Source organism: Mugil cephalus, chromosome 10 (assembly GCF_022458985.1).
Source record: "Mugil cephalus isolate CIBA_MC_2020 chromosome 10, CIBA_Mcephalus_1.1, whole genome shotgun sequence".
Lineage (NCBI taxonomy): Eukaryota > Metazoa > Chordata > Actinopteri > Mugiliformes > Mugilidae > Mugil > Mugil cephalus.
In genome coordinates, this window is record NC_061779.1 from 9,552,771 (window position 1) to 9,574,195 (window position 21,425).

At 41.2% G+C, this 21,425-nt stretch overlaps 2 protein-coding genes and 2 non-coding genes across 5 annotated transcripts; 2 read left to right on the forward strand and 2 right to left on the reverse strand.

The window, feature by feature from the left end:
* Window positions 1–137: 137 nt before the first annotated feature.
* arpin (actin related protein 2/3 complex inhibitor) lies at window positions 138–5,921 on the reverse strand. The gene is made up of 6 exons (XM_047596482.1): window positions 5,746–5,921; window positions 4,825–4,900; window positions 4,307–4,439; window positions 3,964–4,170; window positions 1,980–2,143; window positions 138–741 (listed from the first exon to the last, which is right to left on the reverse strand). Exons 1-6 carry the CDS (start codon window positions 5,835–5,837, stop codon window positions 733–735), a joined length of 681 nt encoding a protein of 226 aa, XP_047452438.1. The 5' UTR covers window positions 5,838–5,921; the 3' UTR covers window positions 138–732.
* Window positions 5,922–7,266: 1,345 nt separating this feature from the next.
* trnag-gcc lies at window positions 7,267–7,337 on the forward strand. The gene has a single exon. It is a non-coding gene; the product is annotated as a tRNA-Gly (tRNA).
* A 455-nt stretch (window positions 7,338–7,792) lies between these two features.
* trnag-gcc lies at window positions 7,793–7,863 on the reverse strand. Its single transcript has one exon. It is a non-coding gene; the product is annotated as a tRNA-Gly (tRNA).
* A 651-nt stretch (window positions 7,864–8,514) lies between these two features.
* On the forward strand, window positions 8,515–20,556 carry phrf1 (PHD and ring finger domains 1). Of its 2 annotated transcripts, none has more exons than XM_047595877.1 (19): window positions 8,515–8,613; window positions 9,780–9,927; window positions 10,068–10,205; window positions 10,387–10,580; window positions 10,719–10,802; window positions 10,918–11,051; window positions 11,141–11,232; window positions 11,345–11,523; window positions 12,418–12,550; window positions 12,713–12,837; window positions 12,968–13,161; window positions 13,563–13,685; window positions 14,182–14,336; window positions 15,208–17,080; window positions 17,166–18,325; window positions 18,503–18,582; window positions 19,035–19,184; window positions 19,297–19,425; window positions 19,524–20,556. In XM_047595877.1, exons 2-19 carry the CDS (start codon window positions 9,840–9,842, stop codon window positions 19,686–19,688), a joined length of 5,196 nt encoding a protein of 1,731 aa, XP_047451833.1. In that variant the 5' UTR covers window positions 8,515–8,613; window positions 9,780–9,839; the 3' UTR covers window positions 19,689–20,556. The 2 variants fall into 2 exon arrangements, with proteins under 2 accessions (XP_047451833.1, XP_047451834.1); XM_047595878.1 differs by having other exon boundaries at window positions 11,345–11,508.
* Window positions 20,557–21,425: the final 869 nt, after the last annotated feature.

The following is a 21,425-nucleotide window of genomic DNA, read 5'->3' on the forward strand; positions in this document are numbered from 1 at the left end:
TAGTTGGAATAAAACTGCCTTATGTGACCAAAATGAATCAGATCATGAGGTGTAGCGGTCTGGTTTTGAAACAAGTTTGAAAAGATGAACCAAGTTGGAATCCAGGTGGACAGCAATGATGGAAACTGACTGGTGGATTGATTTATAGCATGTTTATTTTCTCATAATAGATGATTAGCTAAGCTTAGCTACACTTTTTTCCCCCCAATCCCTTCAAAGAACAAATAAATATCAACTCATAAAATCCTCTGTTTGATTTTTTACATTTCCTGCATGATCTTGTAAGAAATCTTGCAAAATAATCCAGAGCATGACAGAAGCTTCTGAGTTCTGAGAGCAGCGTCAGGATTTAAAAAGGATTACGACAGAGAAGAGCAAAGACACATAAAAGACGAGAAACCAGAGGGAGACGATTGAGGAGATGCCGCAAATCTCTGGAATGAATGACAACATTAAAAACTGAAATATTTCTAAATGAATTGATATTGAATTGAATCAGGAAATTGATAGTGACACCCAGCCCTGAATGTCTATGGGGAGATGCTATTTAATATGCGAGTACTGAGGCAAGGAAGCTTTTTATAACAAAAAACATAAATCTGAAGTACAAAATGTAAATAAAAGTCTGCTAAATAATCCTTTAGTATGAGTGGGTTTGTGGGTCCAGTTGTATAAATGTGTAATCTTCAAAAATCCACCAGGAGATTGGGGTGATGTCGGTGGGGGCCCTCCTCAATCCTCCTGGGGGTGGAAACAAAGCGAGAGGAGTGAGACTTCTCTGGTTTCTGTTGGTCCGAGATGCCTAATGCTTTATCTACAACTGACGCTGAGGCCACTCAAGTGATTCTCATGAAACCACTTTGTGTCAGGTCCAATCTGAGCTAGTTTCCCTTATCTCATGACGTACGTCCACTCAGCCAGGCCTACTGTTTCTTTAACCTTCTTGTGTGGCTGATGTTTTTAAAACTTGAAGCAAAGTTCTGCTCAAACGTTTAAAGAACCCAAAACACAAAGTTACCCAGGAATTTGTCTGGGTTTTAAAATGTCTAAATAAATCTTACTTAAATATTTCACTGCTTCGTTTGGAGGGATCTCAAAATATGCAAGTAGAGAGTGGAGGTGCTATTGTTGAAGTCGGTAATTTAGCTACTGATAACCACTAGCATCTCTGAGCTAGGCATCCTTAATAAAGAACCTTGAAGAACATGTAAATTTAAAGTTATTAATTCTTTATAATGTGAATGCGAGGTGGTGCTTTCAAATAAAAAATAAAGTAACTGGGTAAAACCATTAACAGTTCTTATTCAAAGGGAAGTGGTGACACATAGTGGTAGCAATGTGAACTGCATAGACCTAAACTATATTTAAGTTATGACCATAGACTGTAACAAAAGTGGACACCATGACAGCTCCTCAAAAGTGAAGCCAAAGCATGTGTAGCTGTCCTTGGTGGCTGGTGTCCTGGTGCAGTAGAAGTCACATAAACCCCGCCCCCTCCATATTACTAGATGATAGACTTGGGTTGAACTACTATTTTTTTTTCAAGGATGGTTTCAATCATTTTAGGGCATAAATATATTGCTGATATATGCTCCAATGTCAATTTTTTGGTAAGTTTTGTTTTGTTATTATATATGTGATACACAAAAACAGAATGTGACAAAGCCCAGGCGGTCCTGTGCCAACCAGGGAATGCTAGTGACTAGCTTCGCATCAGAATGCTTGTCTAATGACTAGCCTTGGGCATTAGAATGCTAGTTGCTATTGGAGGGCAGCAAGAAACATGTATTATATACATGTCGTAGCTACTAGCTTAGAAAAGGAATGCTAGTCTAAGTATGCTTGTGACTAGCCTTGGGAACTAGAGAGGCAGTATGTGTAGTAGCCACTAGCTTAGTAAAGGGATGCTAGTCTAAATGTGCTAGTGACTGGCCTCGATGTTTATCTAACATTTTGTTTGGTATAGATGTGTTCCTCACCCATTCATCTTCATCCGCTCCATCTCCTCCTCCTCCGGAATTTTGAGTGCTGCTAGCGTTGGACTTGTTGGCCATGATCTTGTCCGTCCACGAAGCTCCGGCATTTTCGTCTCCAGCAAAGTTACACTTGGTCACCGTCCTGCCATCCACTTTGGCCAAAGAGACTGGAAGGTGAGAAAGAAAGTCATTTATATCACCTACAACGGACTGACTGCATATACAGATGGTTGGAACACCTCCGTGACGTCACTTATATATTTTTTCTGAAGTTTTGTAGCTCAGTGTGGTGTCTCTGACTGCTGCCATCTTCGCAGTGCCTTCAAAAGTGGTCAGAGGTGGACTGTGAGTAGAGCTGCTAATGACTGTTAGCAACTTTTAACCTTGATATAATTTAAACAGGTGAGTTTTGTAACAATTCTCCCTGTTACACTTGTCATGAATGGAGAAATTAGCAAGAGAGAGTTTATTTTTTTCAGTAGTACGACTGAAAGTAGGACATCTTAAAATTGATGTCAATTGAGATTGAGTTGCTTTTGGAGTCTCTAGTGGACATTTATGTAACTGCATTTTTTCCATACTTAAAATACCAACAACAAATGAGGTAAAACAATACCTTATTCTAAAGTTTTTTTAAAGAAGTTCACATTTGGACTAAATACATTTTTATATATTTAAGTTATGTGATGTTAAGAAAAAGTAAGAGCCAGTCACAAAGTCTCCTGGCTATAAATACATTAATGTCAACAATCCAAAGCACAACTATCGAGTATCAAACAGCTGGATGACTCTTCTGAAGAACGGATGTTAAACTATCTTTGAGGTTGAAGCTGTGAAAGAAATTGGGAAAACAAAAAATCAGGTTTAATTTCTTTCACTCCCCGCCGCTACTGAGGTCAGTGCTGGGACAAAGCTTGATGTGAAGGCTGTGAAAACCAGGAAGGGGTCTCTGGCAATGACAAAAAAGACTCAAGTCTTCTGAGCAATTGCTTTAAAGTGGTGGCAACAGTTGATTATTTTTTTATTTGAGGTAAAAATGTAGGTTTCGGGCTAAAAAGATGGTTACAATTTATATTAGCCAGTATTTCCCTGTTGTTTGGGCGTTGAGGGGCAAGCTAGCTTTGCGACTTAGTGTGTTGCCAGTATCAGACTTGTATCAGACTTTATTGGTTTAGTTGGTTACTAAAGCTTGATACAGCGACTATGAAAAGATCAAAACGTCTTGGTCTAGTCTTGTTGTCTTTGGTCTGTTGGACTTATCTTGGCCTGTTGGTCTCATCTTGTGTTGTCTTGTTCTCTGTCTCTTGGTCTCATCTTGTGTCGTCTTGGTTACGGTCTTTTGGTCATGTCTTGGTTTCTTCATCTGGTATTGGTCTCTTGGTCTTGTCTTGTGCTGTCTTGGTTTCATTCTTGTGGTCACTTCTTGGCCTCTTGGTCTTGTCTTGTCTTGGCGTCTTGGTCGTGTCTCAGTCTCTTGATCTCGCCTTGGCCTCTTAGTTTCTTGGTCTCGTCTTGTGCTGTCTTGGTCTCAGTCTCTTGGTCTTGTCTTGTTTTCTTATTTTTTGGTCTCTTAGTCTATTGTTCTTGTTTTGAAGACTGGGTCTTGTCTTGGCTCTTTTTTTCCCCTCTGGTTCTGGGTCTCTGAGTTTTTCTCACTCTCGGTCTCTTGGTGTCTTGGTGTCTTGGTCTTTTGGTCTTGATCTTGGTCTCTTGTCTCCTGTATGTATGATGATGCATGTATGAAGTATAACTAGTCTTGGTTTTTTTTCCCTGGTTCTGGGTCTCTGGGTCTTGCTCACTCTTGGTCTCTGGTACTTGGTCAGGTTTGGTTTCCTCTGGGTCTTATCTCTGTCTTGATAAGTAATGTCTGGGAGTGTGTTTGACCCATTAATGGGAAGTACAGGAGGCTGGGATGAACCTCTTGTGTCAACACTATAACTTAGAGAAGGAACAATGGAATCAGTTAAGAAGTAAAAACAGAACTCACATATAAAAGGACTGTTTCCTCTGGTCTTCAGTCGTACTTCCTGTCCTGTTTCCAGCTCTGTTTTGTCCATCTCTGACTCCGGGTACCAGAAGGCCCAGGATCCCGCCGGTCGGTGCTTGTCAGTTATCTTTACCAGCTCTTCTTTGTTCACCATCACGGCCAGTTCCGCTTCTGACAGACGGTCCGTTTCGCCTTTAGCTTCCACCTCTGTACAGACAGAAGACACACCTTCTGCTACTTCTCTGAGCTCTGCTACTCCAATTAATACTAAGTTAGCGCCTGTCTTGTCTCTCATTTTGTGACTTATTTAAGGACTCAAACATGTTTGTTACTGTCTACTCACTGTAAGAGGACATGAGGAAGCCAGTGTTGACCTTTTTGGTGTCACTGAAGTTCGGCTCGATCTCCTTCCCGCTGGCATCGAATTTCCTCTGATGGATGCGACTGGGTTTGATGTACAGCACATAGAACCGGACCTGCAAGCAACACAATCTTCTGGTTGTTTCTTGTAGCCATATTTTGTCAAGACGCAAGTTTCAATAATGGAATTAATTTGAAATGCGCTGTAATAACTTTGTCTGTGATAACAATTACAAAATAATCTGCCATGCCCATAATTTGTTAAGTAAAAATTATGTAGCAACTTATGTACAATATTTCTCCAAATGCAGAGGTACTGTGATAATACTAACTTTGCTTTGTTGCCTTTTTCTGATGTCTGGAGACCCACTACTAGAAATAAAACAAGCTCAAAACAAACAGGAGTTTGAAATCTAAAAGGGTTTTTCACAAATTTGACTTTTTGTTGACTTACTCTGATTCGTGTCCCAACTCTAGTCAGCTAAGACTTTACTGTTTTACCTTCAGATTTTTGGCGTCGCAGATTGCATGTCGCGAAACATCCAGCAGCTGTCCTTCAAGAAGAACTCCAGGGCCACTGGGCAGGAAGAGAAAACAAATAAAAGGTTAAAAATGTTTATACTTCCATTTATAGTTGTACATTCAGAGAACAATGTACAAAAACAATGTAATTTCTGATCTTATTTATTCAATATCAGGACACCAAACTTTGCAACAAATGACAAAACTGTACACTTTCCATTCTTAGAATGACTTGTGTTCTTGGGCTTGTCATCTTGCTGTATGACCCAGTTTCTCTTCAGATTCGGCTCACTTCTCTTAGAATTCACTGGTATAATTAAGAATTTATTGGTCCATCAGTGATGACAAGCCGTCCTGGCCCAGACACAGCACAACAGGCCCAAACAGACATTAACACCACGTCATTTCATGGAGGGATGAGGTTATGATGCCGGAATGCAGTGTTGTCTCATCTTCAAACATGACACCTCTCATTCAAAACAAACTTTTCTGCTTTGGTCTCATCTGGTGATTAAACATAGTCCCAATATTCTCCTGGCTTATCCACAATGACTGGAAACACTTATGAACAGATGGACTCTAATGTCGCTTTGAAATTAACTTTAGTACCTCACTGATATGTAATATTAACTAATTTTCCTTAATAAACAAATAGACAAGAATGTTTCTGTGTGTTGGCTGTGTTTTCTTGCTATATTTAGTGAGCTGGATCCTCTGTATAACCGCCTCCTTTGTGCCGAATATACCTGAATTACATCTTACATATTAACAATTTAAAGTCAATGAAATAAACTGCTCTGATCTATAGGCTGAGAAAAATAAAACAAAAAAGACGGATTTTCCAATGGAGTTTAGTGCAGTCAGGAACTTAAGCGGCATTAAAAGTCTTTCAGTTCGTACCTTTCGTACGAAGAGGGAGACCAGACTCGGTCCAACTTCTCATTGTGTACCGGTTTATTCTGCAAAGACTTGTCGTGATAAATTCGGCTCATCTTTTAAGAAACTTTTTTCCTTTCCCGAGATTTTTTTTTTTTTTTCACCGTTTCTGGATTTACTTCCTGTTCCTGGGTGTAGTCGCGCGAGAGTGTCCGATGGTCCGACGGTGCGACCATTGGGTGAGATCGCGACAACCATACACAGGAAGTGAGAAAAATCATACAATTTAGTTTATTATAGTCAAGATGATGAGGCAGCCATTAAAAAAAATGACTGAAAAATATTTAAACTATATGTTTACATTTATATTTAACATAATTAACATAACTTTATTTCCATCATATGGGTCTGAATGAATTTTCCTGGGAAATTGGACGCTAAACACCAATAAACATGACAAGATTATATATATTGGTTTGTTTGATTTTTTTTGTCATTAAAACAGTGATGTATAAACACAGTAAATTAAAATGTAAGAAGAATGTTGGGAGTAGTTTCTCACATGTGAGTATATCATATTTTTTGACATATTCTGACTAGCAAAAATGCAAAGGACTATTTGATTGTTTTGCCAGTTTTATATTTTTTTTTAAAATAAAACACACCCAACACATTTAGATTCGTCCCATATTTATCTGACAAAATAACTTTAAGGTGTTCACTTGAAGAATTGTTATATAAGATGGGGTCAGGTCTGTATGATCTGCTTCGGCTTGCATGTAATTTCCACTGTAGCTTCTAAACATAGCAAAAATGAAGAATTCTTAATATAAAATATAGGTTAAGTATGGATTTCACTTCACTGTGGAGTTCACATCAGACAGACACTACATTACTACAAAGAGACCGAAGTTTAGGATTAACTTAATTTGACCTGCCTAGCAAGGCAAATACAGCACCACAAACAATGCAGTCTATACTATACACACAACAAACACGTTCAAAACCCTGTACTGTTCATTAATTCAAATATCACTTTCTTTCATAATAACTGTATATAAACTGTAGTTTTTAGTTTGTCCTTCTTCCAGGCCTTCTCTACCGCTCCTTAAAGAACAGTCCTTGGATCTCAGAGCTTGATTTGTGTTCAGAAGGGAGGGCAAGAGTCCAGATCATCGAGGGGTGCTGCACGGCTACATCCTGTCCCAGAGATCTTGCTGCTCGAGGAGATTGCTCAGATCACACAGTTTAATACACTGAGGCAGATACTTGATCGCTTCTAAGGAGAACATTGTTTTCTCCAACCTGCCCATGAGTCCTCTCATAGTACACTCAAACTGTATAATGACATCATCACATAACATCATGATCTATATCTTGTATTTTTAAATTCTGTGAGTTTGCTTTAGTCAGGTGCATGTATCTATGACAGAAGTTTGTTGTCCTTGTTTGTCCTGTTTTTCTTTTCTCTGTGTCTGCACAGCTGGCCTTAGGCAGATGTTGAGATTCTTCCGGACCGACACCCTCAGAGACGTCCTTATGTAAGCATTGGTGGTTCAGTGGTAGAATTCTCGCCTGCCACGCGGGAGGCCCGGGTTCGATTCCCGGCCAATGCAAGCATCGTTTTTACGAAAGTGGATAGGTCGAATGCTACTCTGGGGATCACGCTGTTGTTCTTTTATTTTTTTTTCTCTTCCCAGTGCATTCACCACCATCGAGCCTCTGTTGCTGAGAGACAAGCTAATAGAGATGGCATCTCACTTCCTGGGATGGAGTTCCTGGGACTACAGCTGGATCACAAACTCAGGCTCAGTATACAAAAAGGCCAGTGCTGTCTCTATTTCCTTAGACGATGAAGATTGTTCAATATCTGCTGGAAGCTGCTAAACATGCTCTATCAGACAATTGTTGCGACTTGCCAGTTCCCTCTTCTACACTGTGGCGTCCGAGGTCGTTTGTCCCTCAGTCCATAAGACTCTAAAATGCCGACCCATGAGGAAACAATAGTGGCCCGTTAAAATGTTTAATGCAGTCCTAACACTAATAATGAATTCATAAAACAAAAATTGCTTGCATTGGCCGGGAATCGAACCCGGGCCTCCCGCGTGGCAGGCGAGAATTCTACCACTGAACCACCAATGCTTACATGATAAAAATTTCTTCGTAACGGCATACAATCTTCTTTATTGTAACGGAAAATGATTGCACTTGGGTGGTTGTGGGCCTGTAGGTGAAGATCATTCAGCTAAAGTTAGACGGACTTCTCATTCATTCTCTATGGTGGTACCAAACCACTACGGATGTAAGATTGCGGGTGTAAGACTTTTGGTCACTACTACTTTGAGGCGCTGTTCTTTCGTATTTTTCAGAATCGATATCTAATCTAATTGTTTGTGTGTTTTATTTTTATTTTTGTGTAAAAGTGTAAAATGTTCTTGTCACAGCAGCGCGGAATTAGACAAGAATATTAACAAAACAAAAAGAAACAATAACAAATTTGAAAGAATATACAAAATATACAGAAAATAACAACACTGAAAAATATATAGAGGAAAATAGAAATATAGAGACATTCCGTATATACAGTGTGGAATGACAGTTTAATTAAAATTGATGAAATATAATTGCTAAGATTATAAAATGAAGACATATAGATGCACTCTAATGATTGTGTCTCACACTTAAAAGTGTTTCTCCATACAATACTATATAATTGTGCGCTGTCCATGTCTGTGATTGAGTCCAAATAAACAGACACTGTCTCTTTAAGAGTCCTGTTCGTTTCGGCGCACTCGGCCTTTTCCGTGTGTCTCCAGCCGGTGGTGTCACTCACTCATCAACAACCGTGGAGACCTCAAGTCACTTTAAACACACCCCACGTTACCGAATAGGGTAGGTTTGAAACTGTTATTAAACGCTTGAATTAGTCACCGCCGTGCCTTAGTTTGAATAGGGATTTTGTAGACGTACCCACGCACAGAGGAGTGTTTTTGTGTTATTATTTTTTGGAAAAGAGCTCCGGCGTTCTTGGAGTTCGCTAATTTTAGCTCTTCTGGGGCTAGCTAACGTGCTACATTGGAGCTAATGTTACTAGCTAGCGTCATTTGTTGAGTCAAAACAGCACAGCAGTCCCTAATTATTGTCGTAGCCTCTGTTTGTAATGTGTCTCCGTTTTCGCTACATGTGCACAGCTGCACAGAGCGGAACCATCGTGTTTGGGCCCGGGTTGTCTTCTTTGTTTACAAATGTAACCCACAGTCTACAGGATGCTGTATGGCTAGCTAGCTGCTATTATGCTCTCCTATTCGTTTGCAAAAGAGTAAATACGCTCGAATATCATTTGCCATTAAAGTCGTTAAAACTCCTGCTTAGCTATATCTTAATCAGTCCATTCACTGTAGCTGCCACTACTGCACTGTTGGGAACAAGCTCCCCCTGAAGGTGCTCAGGAACTTATACACCTGCACCATAGAGAGCATCACCACATGGGAAAATGCATCAGACAAGACGTCCTGGCCCCCAAGAGGGTGGTCCTCTTGATCCTGGAGATCCCAGCCACCCCGGCCTCTCTCTTCTGCTGCCATCAGGCCGGTGTCTCCACTGTCTGAAGACAACCATTGAGAGGCTGAAGGAGTTTTTATCTCCATGCCATCTAACTCTGGTCCTTAACTACACTGAAATACCACTGCATTACTGCACTTTATTCACACAGCTGCTTTAAATTGTAAATTTGTGTCTATACGTGATACCCCCCTTTTAAGTTTACATCTAAAGTTTGCAGTTTATTTTATTTTTTCTCAGTCATATATATTTTTTTTTTATCTCATGTGATTTATTACTGTTTCTGCTGAAGTGCTTTTTTACTAGTGGTTGCAGGTACAACAATACATTTCACTGAGCGATTTTATTTGTCACATACACAGTTATACATGTATAACTGTATGTGACAAATAAAATCGTTGTGTCTTAACTACTTTCTTGTTAGACCAAAAGGATGTAAACAATGGGTTGTGTGGTTCTCGTGTTGAGCCGTAATTTTTAATCACATCTTCTTCTAGGTGTTATCCTAGAGAGACACTGGTATAGAAATTCTTCTGCTGCTGTTCTGATGGTCAGTCATGGAGGAAGACGACAGCCAAGATGAGCTGATCAACCGCAGTACATCCCACAGCAAAGGAAAAAGAGGGGCATTATGGGCCATCTCAGGTAGATCCTTTTATCATGTGCCATTCATTACATCCTGACATTTTGCATCATGCAGCTTTTAAAAAAACAAAAACATGATCAAACACTACTTTAAAACTGCATGCATTTATGTATTTTATGCCTCATCTTGTGCTTCATAGATGACTCCGATGACTCTGTCGAGGAGTCTGAGGAGGGAGAATCTGACAGTGGTGATGAAGAAGATGGAGATCCCATAAATGGAGAAGATGAGGAGGAAGAAGAGGAGGATGAGGAGGAGGAAGGGATTGATGAGGATGGTAGGAGTGACTTTGTGCAGCATGTATTATTACATCATCTTAGTATTTTGTTATTTAACAGGGATGAATTTTTCCCGCAAGTCATTGCTGAAGGCAAATTGCTTCTGTTATGCAGCAACATCCTCAGTAAATATAGTACGTGCAGCACATAATTGTGGGATTTCCGTTTATTTTTAATTAGATGCGGAAGAGGAGGAAGACGTTAAGCCAGATGGAGCTTTTGGGGGAACCTCTGCTGACTTTGCGGGAATGAGCTCAGATGAAGACACGGAAAAGTGTCCCATCTGCCTCAACTCATTCAACAACCAACCTGTTGCAACACCAGAGAACTGCGAGCACTACTTCTGCTTTGACTGCATCATTGAATGGGCCAAGGTGGGTCTGACTTCACATAGGATTAAAACATTCTGCTGATTTTTGTTTTGAACTTGTAGTTTCTTTACATTTTTAAAGATCTGAGAGGGAGTGGATTATGAATGCTTACTTGTAATGTTTGCGTTTTCCATGATGTAGAACGCAAACTCGTGTCCTGTGGACCGCATGTCCTTTAACAGCATATACCTAAGGAAATGTTATGGAGGCAAAGTGAAGAAAATGGTGAGTGTGCTCATACTTATATGAATGAAGAACTATTAACACAGTTTATTTAATGTATATTTGTGTTGTGTGGACTAATTGCTAGCGTGTGATTGCTTTGTGGCGATTTTTTTAGATAACTGTACAAAAGCCTGTAAAGGAAGGTCAAGAGGAAACGGTCGATCTGGACCTGGAGCAGACCAACTGCGAGGTGTGTGGGGGCAGTGACCGGGAAGACCGTCTCTTGCTCTGCGATGGCTGTGATGCAGGGTGAGGGAGACGCTATTCTTCTAAACATACCTTTCTTAGCGTGTTGATCATTCTTTTTTGCACTTTTTAACGCCATTTCTTTGCTGTAGGTATCACATGGAATGCCTCACACCTCCTCTTGACTCTGTTCCTGTGGAGGAATGGTTCTGTCCTGAGTGTGTAGCCAACAATCGTCATTCCAGTAAGCCTTTAAAGTTGTTTGCCATTCATAAATATTTTGAACTGGGCAGCTTTAACTCATTGTTTTTGCTTTACCCTTTCACAAGTCAGACGTTTAAATCTTCTTGTCTCAGGAGGTTCAGCTGAGGAACTTAGCGATACAGACAGCTTACCTTCTACCGCCCGTCCTGCCACCAGTCACTCCCAGCCCCGTGCTGCAGGCCCCACCAGAGCCATCGCCCGCACTCAGCAGAGTGAGAGGGTTCGAGCTAATGTCAACCGACATCGCATCACACAGGCACGCACATCGCAGGTTTGGCATGAGGCGTGATGCTTCTGTCTTGGCTTATTTCTAACACAGCTCACATAGTTGAATGTTGTGGACAACAAAGTGTGAAGTTTTGTGCATTACATTTATTGATAACTTTGGAAACTGGGAAAAGAATGTACCAAGCTGCTACTGACTGCTGATATTATGGCTTGTGTGCTCTAAGTGCTCGTGTGGATAACTGAAATGACGATAGCTCTCTAACATTACCAAACATTTACTGATGCACACAATTAAAAATTACTACAAGTAAATTTCCCTTATTGTATGTCTTGTACCAAAAACTGACAATAAAATGTTTGCTGTGTAATATACATAAATTATACCAAAGATGACCTTCACTATGCACCTTCCCAGCGACTAGTACAGAAAATTACATTAATCAAAACCAACAAAATAGATAAGTTAACAAAAGAAAACTTGGAAAAGTAGAGTAAAATATTATACCAATAATAATGGTAGACAAAATAAAAAACAAAAAACATAATTGTTAGGTATAACCTTCCCAGTCTTGATGTAGATGCACTACATTTATTGATAACTTTGGAAACCAGCTGCTACTGACTGCGGAAATTATGGCTTGTGTTTTTGAAATTTATTGTATGTAGCCACTTTAAATGCTTGTGTCAGGGAGCAGTGCATGTTTGACACTTCTTTCTACACAACTATAAATCTCTATTGTGGAAAGCACAGGTGTATTAATGCTGGCTCAGGTCTGTTAAGTGTCGCAGTAGGCCATGAAAGTGAAAGCAGGATATCCCCCAAGTGGACTGCAGCCATCGTTAACACACCTGTGCCTTCCCTACTATGACGAGCCAAAAAGATCTGTGGGGAAAGCAAACGAGTGGATTAATCCAATTTTTTTTCCTCTTTCGTTAGCTGGCTCCAACATACATGATGCAGTCCACTTGGCTTGATGAAACTATCAATGCAGTGGTGGCTGGGCTCAACACGGCCGTGTATATACGCGATTTCACACCGCGTTTGCCATCGAGCAACAGACGCAGGCCCGGTGAGTAACAACGCATTTGCCTACGTATAGGAAAAGTAGGGTAGGCATGAACCAAAGTTCACACAAGACCAGCCACAGTGAAAGGCAAAGCAAGTGATTGTTCTTAGACCTGAACGTTGGTGGGTTTTTGATGAAGGCTGACTCTTATGATTGATTAAATAGGAAAACGCAGAAGGGTGAAAAGCAAGAAGACGTCTTCTGCAAAGGGTAAAACAGGCAAAGTAACAAGTACAGGAGTTAAGAGGAGGAAACGAAGAGTAAGGAGGACTAAATCCAAGAATAAGCTGGTGAGTGTTTTATTAAGATCAGTATTGAGATTTAAGTGATTTCATTTTAATATTTCACTACCTGTAACACACACTTTAATTAGTTGGTTTCTCACTTTAGTTTAACTCTATACCCATTTTTTCCAATTAGATGCTGAAAAAGACAGCCACTCCTCGAGGCCGTATTGCAAGTAGTTTGGGAATTGTAAAGGACAAGAAGAGCTCCTCACTTCCTACAGTATACCGGCCGTCAGAGCACACGCTAAGCAGCATGCGTGTGGACATAGGAGCGGCGTCCCTCTCCATCTATGGAGATCCATTTGACCTGGATCCATTTACGGAGCGGTAAGAAGAGTTTTTCCTCATCTTATCATATAAAATGCTTGCAGACAGTTGATTTCTTTGACATAATCATCTATTGATCTCCTGCATTTGATGTTACATAGGATAGGTGTAAGCTGAAAGTAGCTGCTTTTGCAGTCAAATAGAAGTAAAACAAATACATTTGCTGTTCAGTCCAGATTTATGATACCAATTAAGTTTTATAAATATTGTAGGAGTTAGGTTGTAATTATTATATGTTGATCTCTATCGATTTATTAATTTCCATGTAAAGTTTTACTGAGGCTCATTCAAAACAAACATAACATTTACAGCATATGATCTTTTTACACATATCTCTACACTTTGTGTATTTATGCATGTTTTAATGTCACTGAACATTATTCTGGTATCATTTTGACCAGTGAGGATGAGGAACAGCAGGCCCACGTTACGTCACTGCTGGAGGCCAAGAGACGAGGGATATCTCGCTCTGCCCTTCGCTCTCATCAGCCTGTGGCTCGACCAGTCACTGCTAGCCTTTCCAGGTAACATTAAGCACTGGGAATTACTAAGAACACGTTTCTGAAATTAACATCATATCAGATTAGTAGATAACTGGGTTACATACTGTTTTGAGACGACATGTAGTGACCAACATGTGATAAAATGAAATATAAAGATTATAAAAAAAATTGTTGAATTACCAAACATTTACTGATGCACAAAAATAAACTACAAGTGAATTTCTCTTTATTTTATCTATCAAAAACTGACTATAAAATGTTTATTGTTTAATATACATAAATTCTACCAAAATGACCTTCCACATGCACCTTCTACTAGTTCTCACTGGTACACAAAATCACATAAATCAAAACCAACAAAATGGATAAGTAAACAAAAGACAACTTTGAAAAACGGTGAAATATCAAGCATTTCATAATGGTAGACTAAAAACAGAATTGTGAGGTATAACTTTCCTAGTCTTTGCCATCAGGATGTAGATTTTCCCTCATAAACCCTTTTGCTGTGTTATACCAGGAGGGGTATGGATGCCCCCCAACCAGGGGGTGTTGTGGAGGCAGCTCCCGTGCCTGATCTGCTTGGCAGCATCCTCTCAGGACAGAGCATGCTCTTGATGGACAGCTCCAACGTCGTCATTAATCGAGATGGTTCCCTCAAAGCTACAAAGCAAAGTGAGTGTGTGGCACATTTTTCAAAAGCAGTCGAAACCAGATGAGATTTAAATGTCATGATCATATAAAAAAAAACACAAGCTGTTCAAATACTGCCGGTGAAATCAGACAGCTCCAGCTGGTGATTGCTTAACTTTAAACTGTCTTTAATGTGGCTGCTCAAGAGAACATCAATTCCTCTGCATTATTTCACACTCATTGTCTTTTACTGTTGCTGTGAATAGTTAACTTGAGCTCTGTACAGTGTCAAAGTAAATTAAATCTGTGCTGTCTGATCCTTTTAACATTTTGTTCATGGTAATTTTTGCATTCAGCAATTCTTCTGCAATGGTTTTAAATATTATTCCTTTAACCGCCTGAGACCCAAGCATTTGTTTGGAATGCATCTTAATTTCTTGGTGTGATTAAGATCTTTAGTTATTTGGGATTAGTAGGACCTAAGACCAGCTTTAATGTGGAAGTAGTTTTTGAAAAAAAAAAAAAAATGTCACTGTATATTACAGTGTTTACCAAAATATGAAACTGTTCATTTTAATCTAAAAGCGTAATTGGAAACGATGGAACGAGTACCTGTGAATTAGTTAAATTTGCATGTCATATCAAACTAGAAAAGTTAATAAACATAAATAAACAAGTGCATTGACCCGTCACTATCAGTACATAGCAGACAAAAGTGTCTCCTTATGAGGACAACATGTCTAAATAAAGCCAAATAAGCTGCTACAAACCTAAAATGTCATGTCCCCATATGATGACGCTGGGTCTTAGGAGGTTAAGCATTTACAACATTTTATTAGAAATTATATCATGCTATTATATGTTAAACTCTGCTTCGAAATCATTTGCAAAATGCCTCTTTTTGTCTCTACAGTGATGCCACCCGCATTACTGTCAGGTAGCAGCTCAGGTAGCCCAGGAGATCCCAGCACCCTCAGCCCAGTAGAACCACCCAGCCTAGGGGACAGCTCTCTGTCTCTGCACAACGGTGATCTACCAGGATCTTCCATGACCAGAACTTTGTCCCAGAGTTCGTCTCGCTTACCCCCCTTCATGGCCTCTTCACCCAGCCACACCCAACCACATCCTCATTCTGATGTACCACACAGAGGGCATCGCAGTTCGCATCCACCCCTTCCAAACAGACCCACGACATCTCTCGGTCACCGGGGACCCAATGGAGTCGGAGCCTCTAGAGAAACCACATCATCATCCATGCACCCGATTCCAGACTCTAGCTCAAAAAACAAGGGAGTGGCTCCACCATCCCAACCTAAAAAAGCACCCACAAAGCCCATGTGGGTAGATGTGTCAGTTCTTCCTAGAATACCAAAAATAAAAAGGGAAAACAGCAGTGTCTCAAATGATGACACGAGTCAAGGTGGCAGTAATAGACTTAGTAGTAGTAGTAGTAGTAGTAGTAGTAGTAGTAGTAGGGGTGGTAGTAGTAACACAGCCACTTCTAGTAATGGTTACGGCATGCCTGAAGTGGGCATGAACAACCTGTCAGGGGACAAAGGAAGGCAGCAAAGCGTAGACCAGCAAAAGGGCCAGGCTGACCGCCCGCCACAGAGGCACAGGCCGGACGGAGCTAGCTCTTCATCAGCCTTCTCCAACTCATTCTCCTCCTCTTCCTCTGGCTCTCCGGCCAGCCAGCCACGGTATTCCTCATCCACCTCATCTTCATCAGCGGTGAGCTTCCGCATCAACTCCAGCGGAAACTCCTGGCAATCGAGGAGGCTAAGCAACGCGGCGTCCTCTTCCAGCGGTGGCAGCACGCAGGAACTCTGGGGAGGGAAGAAAGACGAAGCAAAAAAGAGGCAGTTGCACAGGGATAAACAAATGCTGCTGGCGTCGCGTACACCTGTCGGTAAGGAACAAGACGATAACAATATCTATGACCCCTTTAATCCTACTTTGTCGGAGTCAAGCAGCTCAGATGATGAAGGCGAGGGCACGAGTCGAGATAGCAGCTCTCAACATGCCACACATGAGGGGAGGGCTCCAAGTTTAGGAAAGAAGGAGAGCTCAGTGCAGGGCAAGCTGGACCTGGTTCAAGTGAAAACTGAAATACAGGAGAGAGAGATCTCACAGGAAGAACCAAGGAGAGATGAGAATATCAAGGTTGAAAAAGAATCAGGATCAGCCGATTTCAGTATTAAAAAAGAAAAAGTGCCACTTGACACTAAAATTAAGAAAGAACCAGGTTTACATGAAGATGAAGGTTCTGGGAAGCATTGTGACAGGTTTAAAAGTTACCTAAATTCAGATACGACAGACAACACATCTCCTGCTCACCTCAGCTCGGATCTTTTAAAGACTGAGAAAGAGACTCCCAACAGATCTCGCCCTAACTCCGACCAAGGTTCATCAGCTTCCAGCTCTGGTATCACCAAGAAGACACTAAAGGAAGAAGCTAAATCAGATTCTGCATCCAGTTCCAAGTCCCCATCGAGGGATTTTAGCCACAAGAAGAAAACTTCAAAAGCTTCTAAGGAGTCTAGCAGTTCTGAGACGGACAAAAGCAAGAGAGGAGATCATCATAGCTCAGGTCATGATGGTCGGCAGAAAGAAAGGGACAAGGACAAAGAGAGAAGATCCAGGAAATCGCGTTCCAGAGAGAGGAGGAGGGCGCATTCATCTTCAGACAGCTCTCAGCCTAGTTCCCCCGATAGGACTCGGAGAAAGAGACGCCGGTCCCGATCCCTGTCACAATCCAAAGACGAGCCAAGGAGGAGGCGATCCAGGTAAATATGTTACTGTTTGTGTCATAACTATTCATGACTGTGTGATTAACGCAGACACAGTTAAAGCCTTCATCTGTCATTTTAGGTCTGGGTCCAGCTCCAGCAGCAGAGAGCGTGAAAGGAGGAAGAAGCAGAAACAACAGAGCAAGGAGAGAAATGAAGACAGAGGCAGAGACCACGAGAGAAGAAGAGCGTCAAAAGACAAGAGACGCGCCAGGTCTCGCTCGAAATCTCAGTCGAAATCCCGTTCCCGTTCCAGGTCCAGGTCCAGGTCCAGGGAAAGAAGGAAAGATCACACAAGACCACATCAAACCTCTCTCCCTTCTAGAGACAAAGTTGACTCACAGTCTAAAGACAAGAGAAGACACAGGTCTAGATCCAGGTCGAGAGAGAGGAGGAAAGAAGAAGGGTCATCCAAAAGTTCACAGAAAAATTCAGGGTCGTGTGTTGCATCCTCCAAAGACACAAAGCTGTTCCAGGACAAGAAAAAAGAGAAGGAAATTTCACAAAAAACCACACAAGTAGCGAAACCGAATAGAGATGAGTTGCCCTCCTGCTCCTTATCCTCTAAAGTCAAAAAAGAAGACCTCACAGCAGAGACTCGTACCACAGCTACAGAAACGACAAAACAGGAGAAAGCTGGAAAACAGACCGGGAAAGAAAAATTACCATCTCTTGACATGTTTGAAGACTCTCCTGTTGCTAAACCAATTAAAGAAGAAGAAACTGACACCCCTTCTGTAGCAGTGAACAAAACCTCCAGCCAGGGAATCGAAACCACGATTAAGACAGAAACGTGTGAAATCAGCGTAGTTAAATCTGAGCCAAGTTCCCCGCAGGTATGCCACTTTCCCGCTGTCGCCTCATTTCCTACGCTGCCCACCCCTACGACAGCAGACAGCTCCGAGGACACAGGCTCTCCGCCTCAGTCAGCGTCACTGAGCTCTGTCAAACAAGAAAACGCACCCGAGTTAGCCGTCCCCGTAAAACAAGAAGTTCGGCAAGCCTCGGACTCTGACGACGACTTCAGTGTCGATGTGATGCTAGACAGTCTAGATTACGCCAAGTCTGAAAACACGGAGGGGAACGATCCAGCTGTCAAGGTGAAAAAAGAAGAAGCGGAGGAGAAAAACGAGGGAGAGCAAGTGTCAACTGTGATAGCGGCAAAATCCAAGCCTCAAGTGAAGAGGGTTACCTGGAATATACAGGAGCCAGAAGGGCCTCAGCCAGAGAAATCTTCAAGCAGTAAGTGTTATTAGCAGACGGTTTCACATCGTTTCACAGTCTTAATGTCTTAATACACAATTTAATGTTATTATTATTATTATTTGGCAAGCAGATATACTTATATGTGAAATATAAAAATGTGAATGTGTCCTGTATGTACAGTAGGTCAGTGCTAAGCATGTTTTTCTTGCACAGAGCTGGCTCTGTATAAACTGAAGCTGAAGCAAGAAGGAGCTCGCAGACCCTCTTTGGCCACCCAGACATCATCCGGTCAGGTAGGTAGGGCTGAGCCGCTTCAAACTGGCAGCATTATCCCGGTATTTCTTTCATCAGTTTCCTGGTTTTTATTGTTAAGTTCACAATGCATGTAATGGCAATAATGACAAGCAGGTGGCAGAGTTTATCCAGAATGAGAATGAGTCTGTTGTTTTGGTTGAAGTCACGTGATCGAAACTAAAACTGATGCTTGAGCATTTTCGGCTAAACGAAAGTAGAACTGTGTGATGTGATCTCTAATCCTGAACCAGCAGGATTCCATTATATCATCATCATCAACAACTATACATGTATACATATATGTGTGTGTGTGTGTATATAATTAGTAAGACTTTTACAAGACATTATCTATGTGTGAAGTATTGTATGAACATGTGTTAGCGTATGCATGTGGATAGTTGAGCATTTTAGGTGCGCCTTCCTTGTAATTTCCACCACTACACTCTCACAGGATGTCAGTGGAGCTGTTGGTGACCCCTCCAAGAAGGAAGCTGTCGATCAGCTCAGTGCCTCGTCTAGATCCGACGGCCTACACCCCGGGGAGCAGTCAGCAGCTGGTCAAGGAGAGGACGAGGAAGGGGATTCGTCCAGGAAAGACAAGGTGAATGTGGCATTTAAATGTTTTACTTTCAAACCAAATGTGTGGAGTTTAGAAAGTGAACGTGTGTGAACATTATTTTGGGATTTCACTAACATTTTACGTTGGTCAACAGTATTTGAAAAAGCTGCACATGCAGGAGAGAGCTATAGAGGAGGTCAAGCTTGCCATCAAACCTTTCTACCAGAAGAGAGACATCAACAAGGATGAATACAAGGAGATTCTCCGCAAAGCCGTCCAGAAGGTGGGTGTAGATTTTTTTTTTTTTTTATTGCCCAATAGCAACTTACAGCCCTAGTAGGTCTATGAGATCACTTACTGTCCTTTGTTCTTGGACAACAGGTGTGCCACAGCAAGAGTGGCGAAATCAACCCAGTAAAAGTGGGGAATCTGGTCAAGGCGTATGTGGACAAATACAAGCATGCTAGGAAACATAAAAAAGGAGAGGATTTAGGGAAGGTGCCAGAGATACAGAGTGAGGCAATGAAAACCTCTGACAGTCCTTGATGAGGGGGTAGTCACGACAGGCAAAGGCAGCCACACCCACAGCAAACTCTTGTTCATATGTTGTCCTACAACCAAGTGTGACCTCTGACTCTCTAACGTACCCAGTTCAAGGTAAGATCTGCTCGCAGTCCAGATTTCTATCTTATGGTATTTTGAGGACAAACTTGGTTGGACTGTCACTGCCAAGAACTGGTCTTTTTTTTGTGTAGTACAGGTCATTATCTTAAGGGGAGACTTTGAGGCTATGCCTTAAAGAGGCAGATCTCAAAGACCCTCCCATGGAGGTATAAATCAGGTAGCTTTCTCCACGGGCATATCACTGCAACGATACAATGTGTTTTCTATGGATTTTTGTTCAGTGGGAGGGAAGGGGTATTTATCAGTAGCAAAACTAATTTTGTCAGTTAGAAAGTGGTAAACATATGCAGGACATGCATATATTTAGGAAGTTTTTCACGTTAACGAAAGACACCGTTATGCAATTTTTGTAGACAATTTATCAGGAGGCTAATGAATCCATTTTAGATTTTGTTGTAAATAATATAGATTTGATATATCTGTTGCAAATGTCTGACATAAATGGTTCAAGTTTGTAGAGTTGGTTGATCTTGTGTTTTTGTTTGAAAGCCTGCGTTTTCTGTCTTCCTCGCCTTAATGTCCACGTCTCACGAGCTAAAACCAGTCCGGCATACCATACATGGTTAATGGAGTCACTTCTTCTTCCTTTTTTTTCTTTTTTGCTTTTGTTTTGAATAAAAATGTGTGACTGAAATGTAGACAAACACGTTTTAGAGAAGTCTGGAACACGTTTTCGTACCAAATGAGTAAGATTCATAATAATAAATCTCCTTTTTCCTTGGAGAGATAATTACTTGTGTTGGAATTCTGTTTTTAAATGGTGGAGACTGAAATCCCACCGTAGGTATTATAGATTTATATTAAGAAGGACTGTAATGTAGTCTTCATAAATAGTTCTCTTGAAACATGAATTTTGTAATTGTCCTACAACATATTATTTATTCATGTTTACAGTGATCAGCCACAACATTATGACCACTGACAGGAGAAGTGAATATCACTGACTGTGTTGTGAAACTACAATGTTCAGCTGGGAAACATTTTGGACCTGGCATTCATGTGGGTGTTACTTAGACATATACCACCCACATAGACCAGATCAGGACCCCCCCCCCCACACACACACACTACATAGCAATGAGCCTCCTCGATGGCAGCAGCCATCCCCAGCTGACACAGACACACACACTAAAACATGTTTTTGTGTACAGTGTTGACCTGGCCTCCAAATTTGCTTGATCCCAAACTGATCAAGTATCTGTGGGATGCACTGGAACGAGCATCGGACCCAACGGCCCCCCACAGGACACCCCCAGAAGGCCCATGTCCGTTGGACACACAAGGAGACCTACACAATTATAGGAAGGTGGTCATAATGTTATGCCTGATCGGTGTTTTACCATTAAGCTTAAACTATGTCATTAGCCAAAACAATCTCCACCAAAGAAGTAAACACGTGCTTTAGTTAGGCACATTAAATACCTCTTCATGACCCCCTATGAAGTATTCTTTTCTACTCTGCGTTGCTTTCCATAACAAAACTATTCACGAAAACCTGATTCCTGCTTGCTCATCATTTAATTGTCGACTTAGTTTGCTTCCTGTAAAGATTGGTGAGTTGGGTGTTCAGACTTGCCTTGTACGTTGTCGTCATGTTTA

Bases quoted from the DNA above. Each gene is read 5' to 3' on its own strand.
- arpin (XM_047596482.1), bottom strand. From the start codon at position 5,837: ATGAGCCGAATTTATCACGACAAGTCTTTGCAGAATAAACCGGTACAC. The intron at 4,901-5,745 runs GTACGAACTGAA...CTTCCTGCCCAG, and splicing joins TCTCCCTCTTCGTACGAAAG to TGGCCCTGGAGTTCTTCTTG. The intron at 2,144-3,963 runs GTGAGTTCTGTT...CTCACCTTCCAG, and splicing joins AGGAAACAGTCCTTTTATAT to TCTCTTTGGCCAAAGTGGAT.
- phrf1 (XM_047595877.1), top strand. From the start codon at position 9,840: ATGGAGGAAGACGACAGCCAAGATGAGCTGATCAACCGCAGTACATCC. The intron at 13,162-13,562 runs GTAAGAAGAGTT...CATTTTGACCAG, and splicing joins CTGGATCCATTTACGGAGCG to TGAGGATGAGGAACAGCAGG. The intron at 13,686-14,181 runs GTAACATTAAGC...GTGTTATACCAG, and splicing joins GTCACTGCTAGCCTTTCCAG to GAGGGGTATGGATGCCCCCC.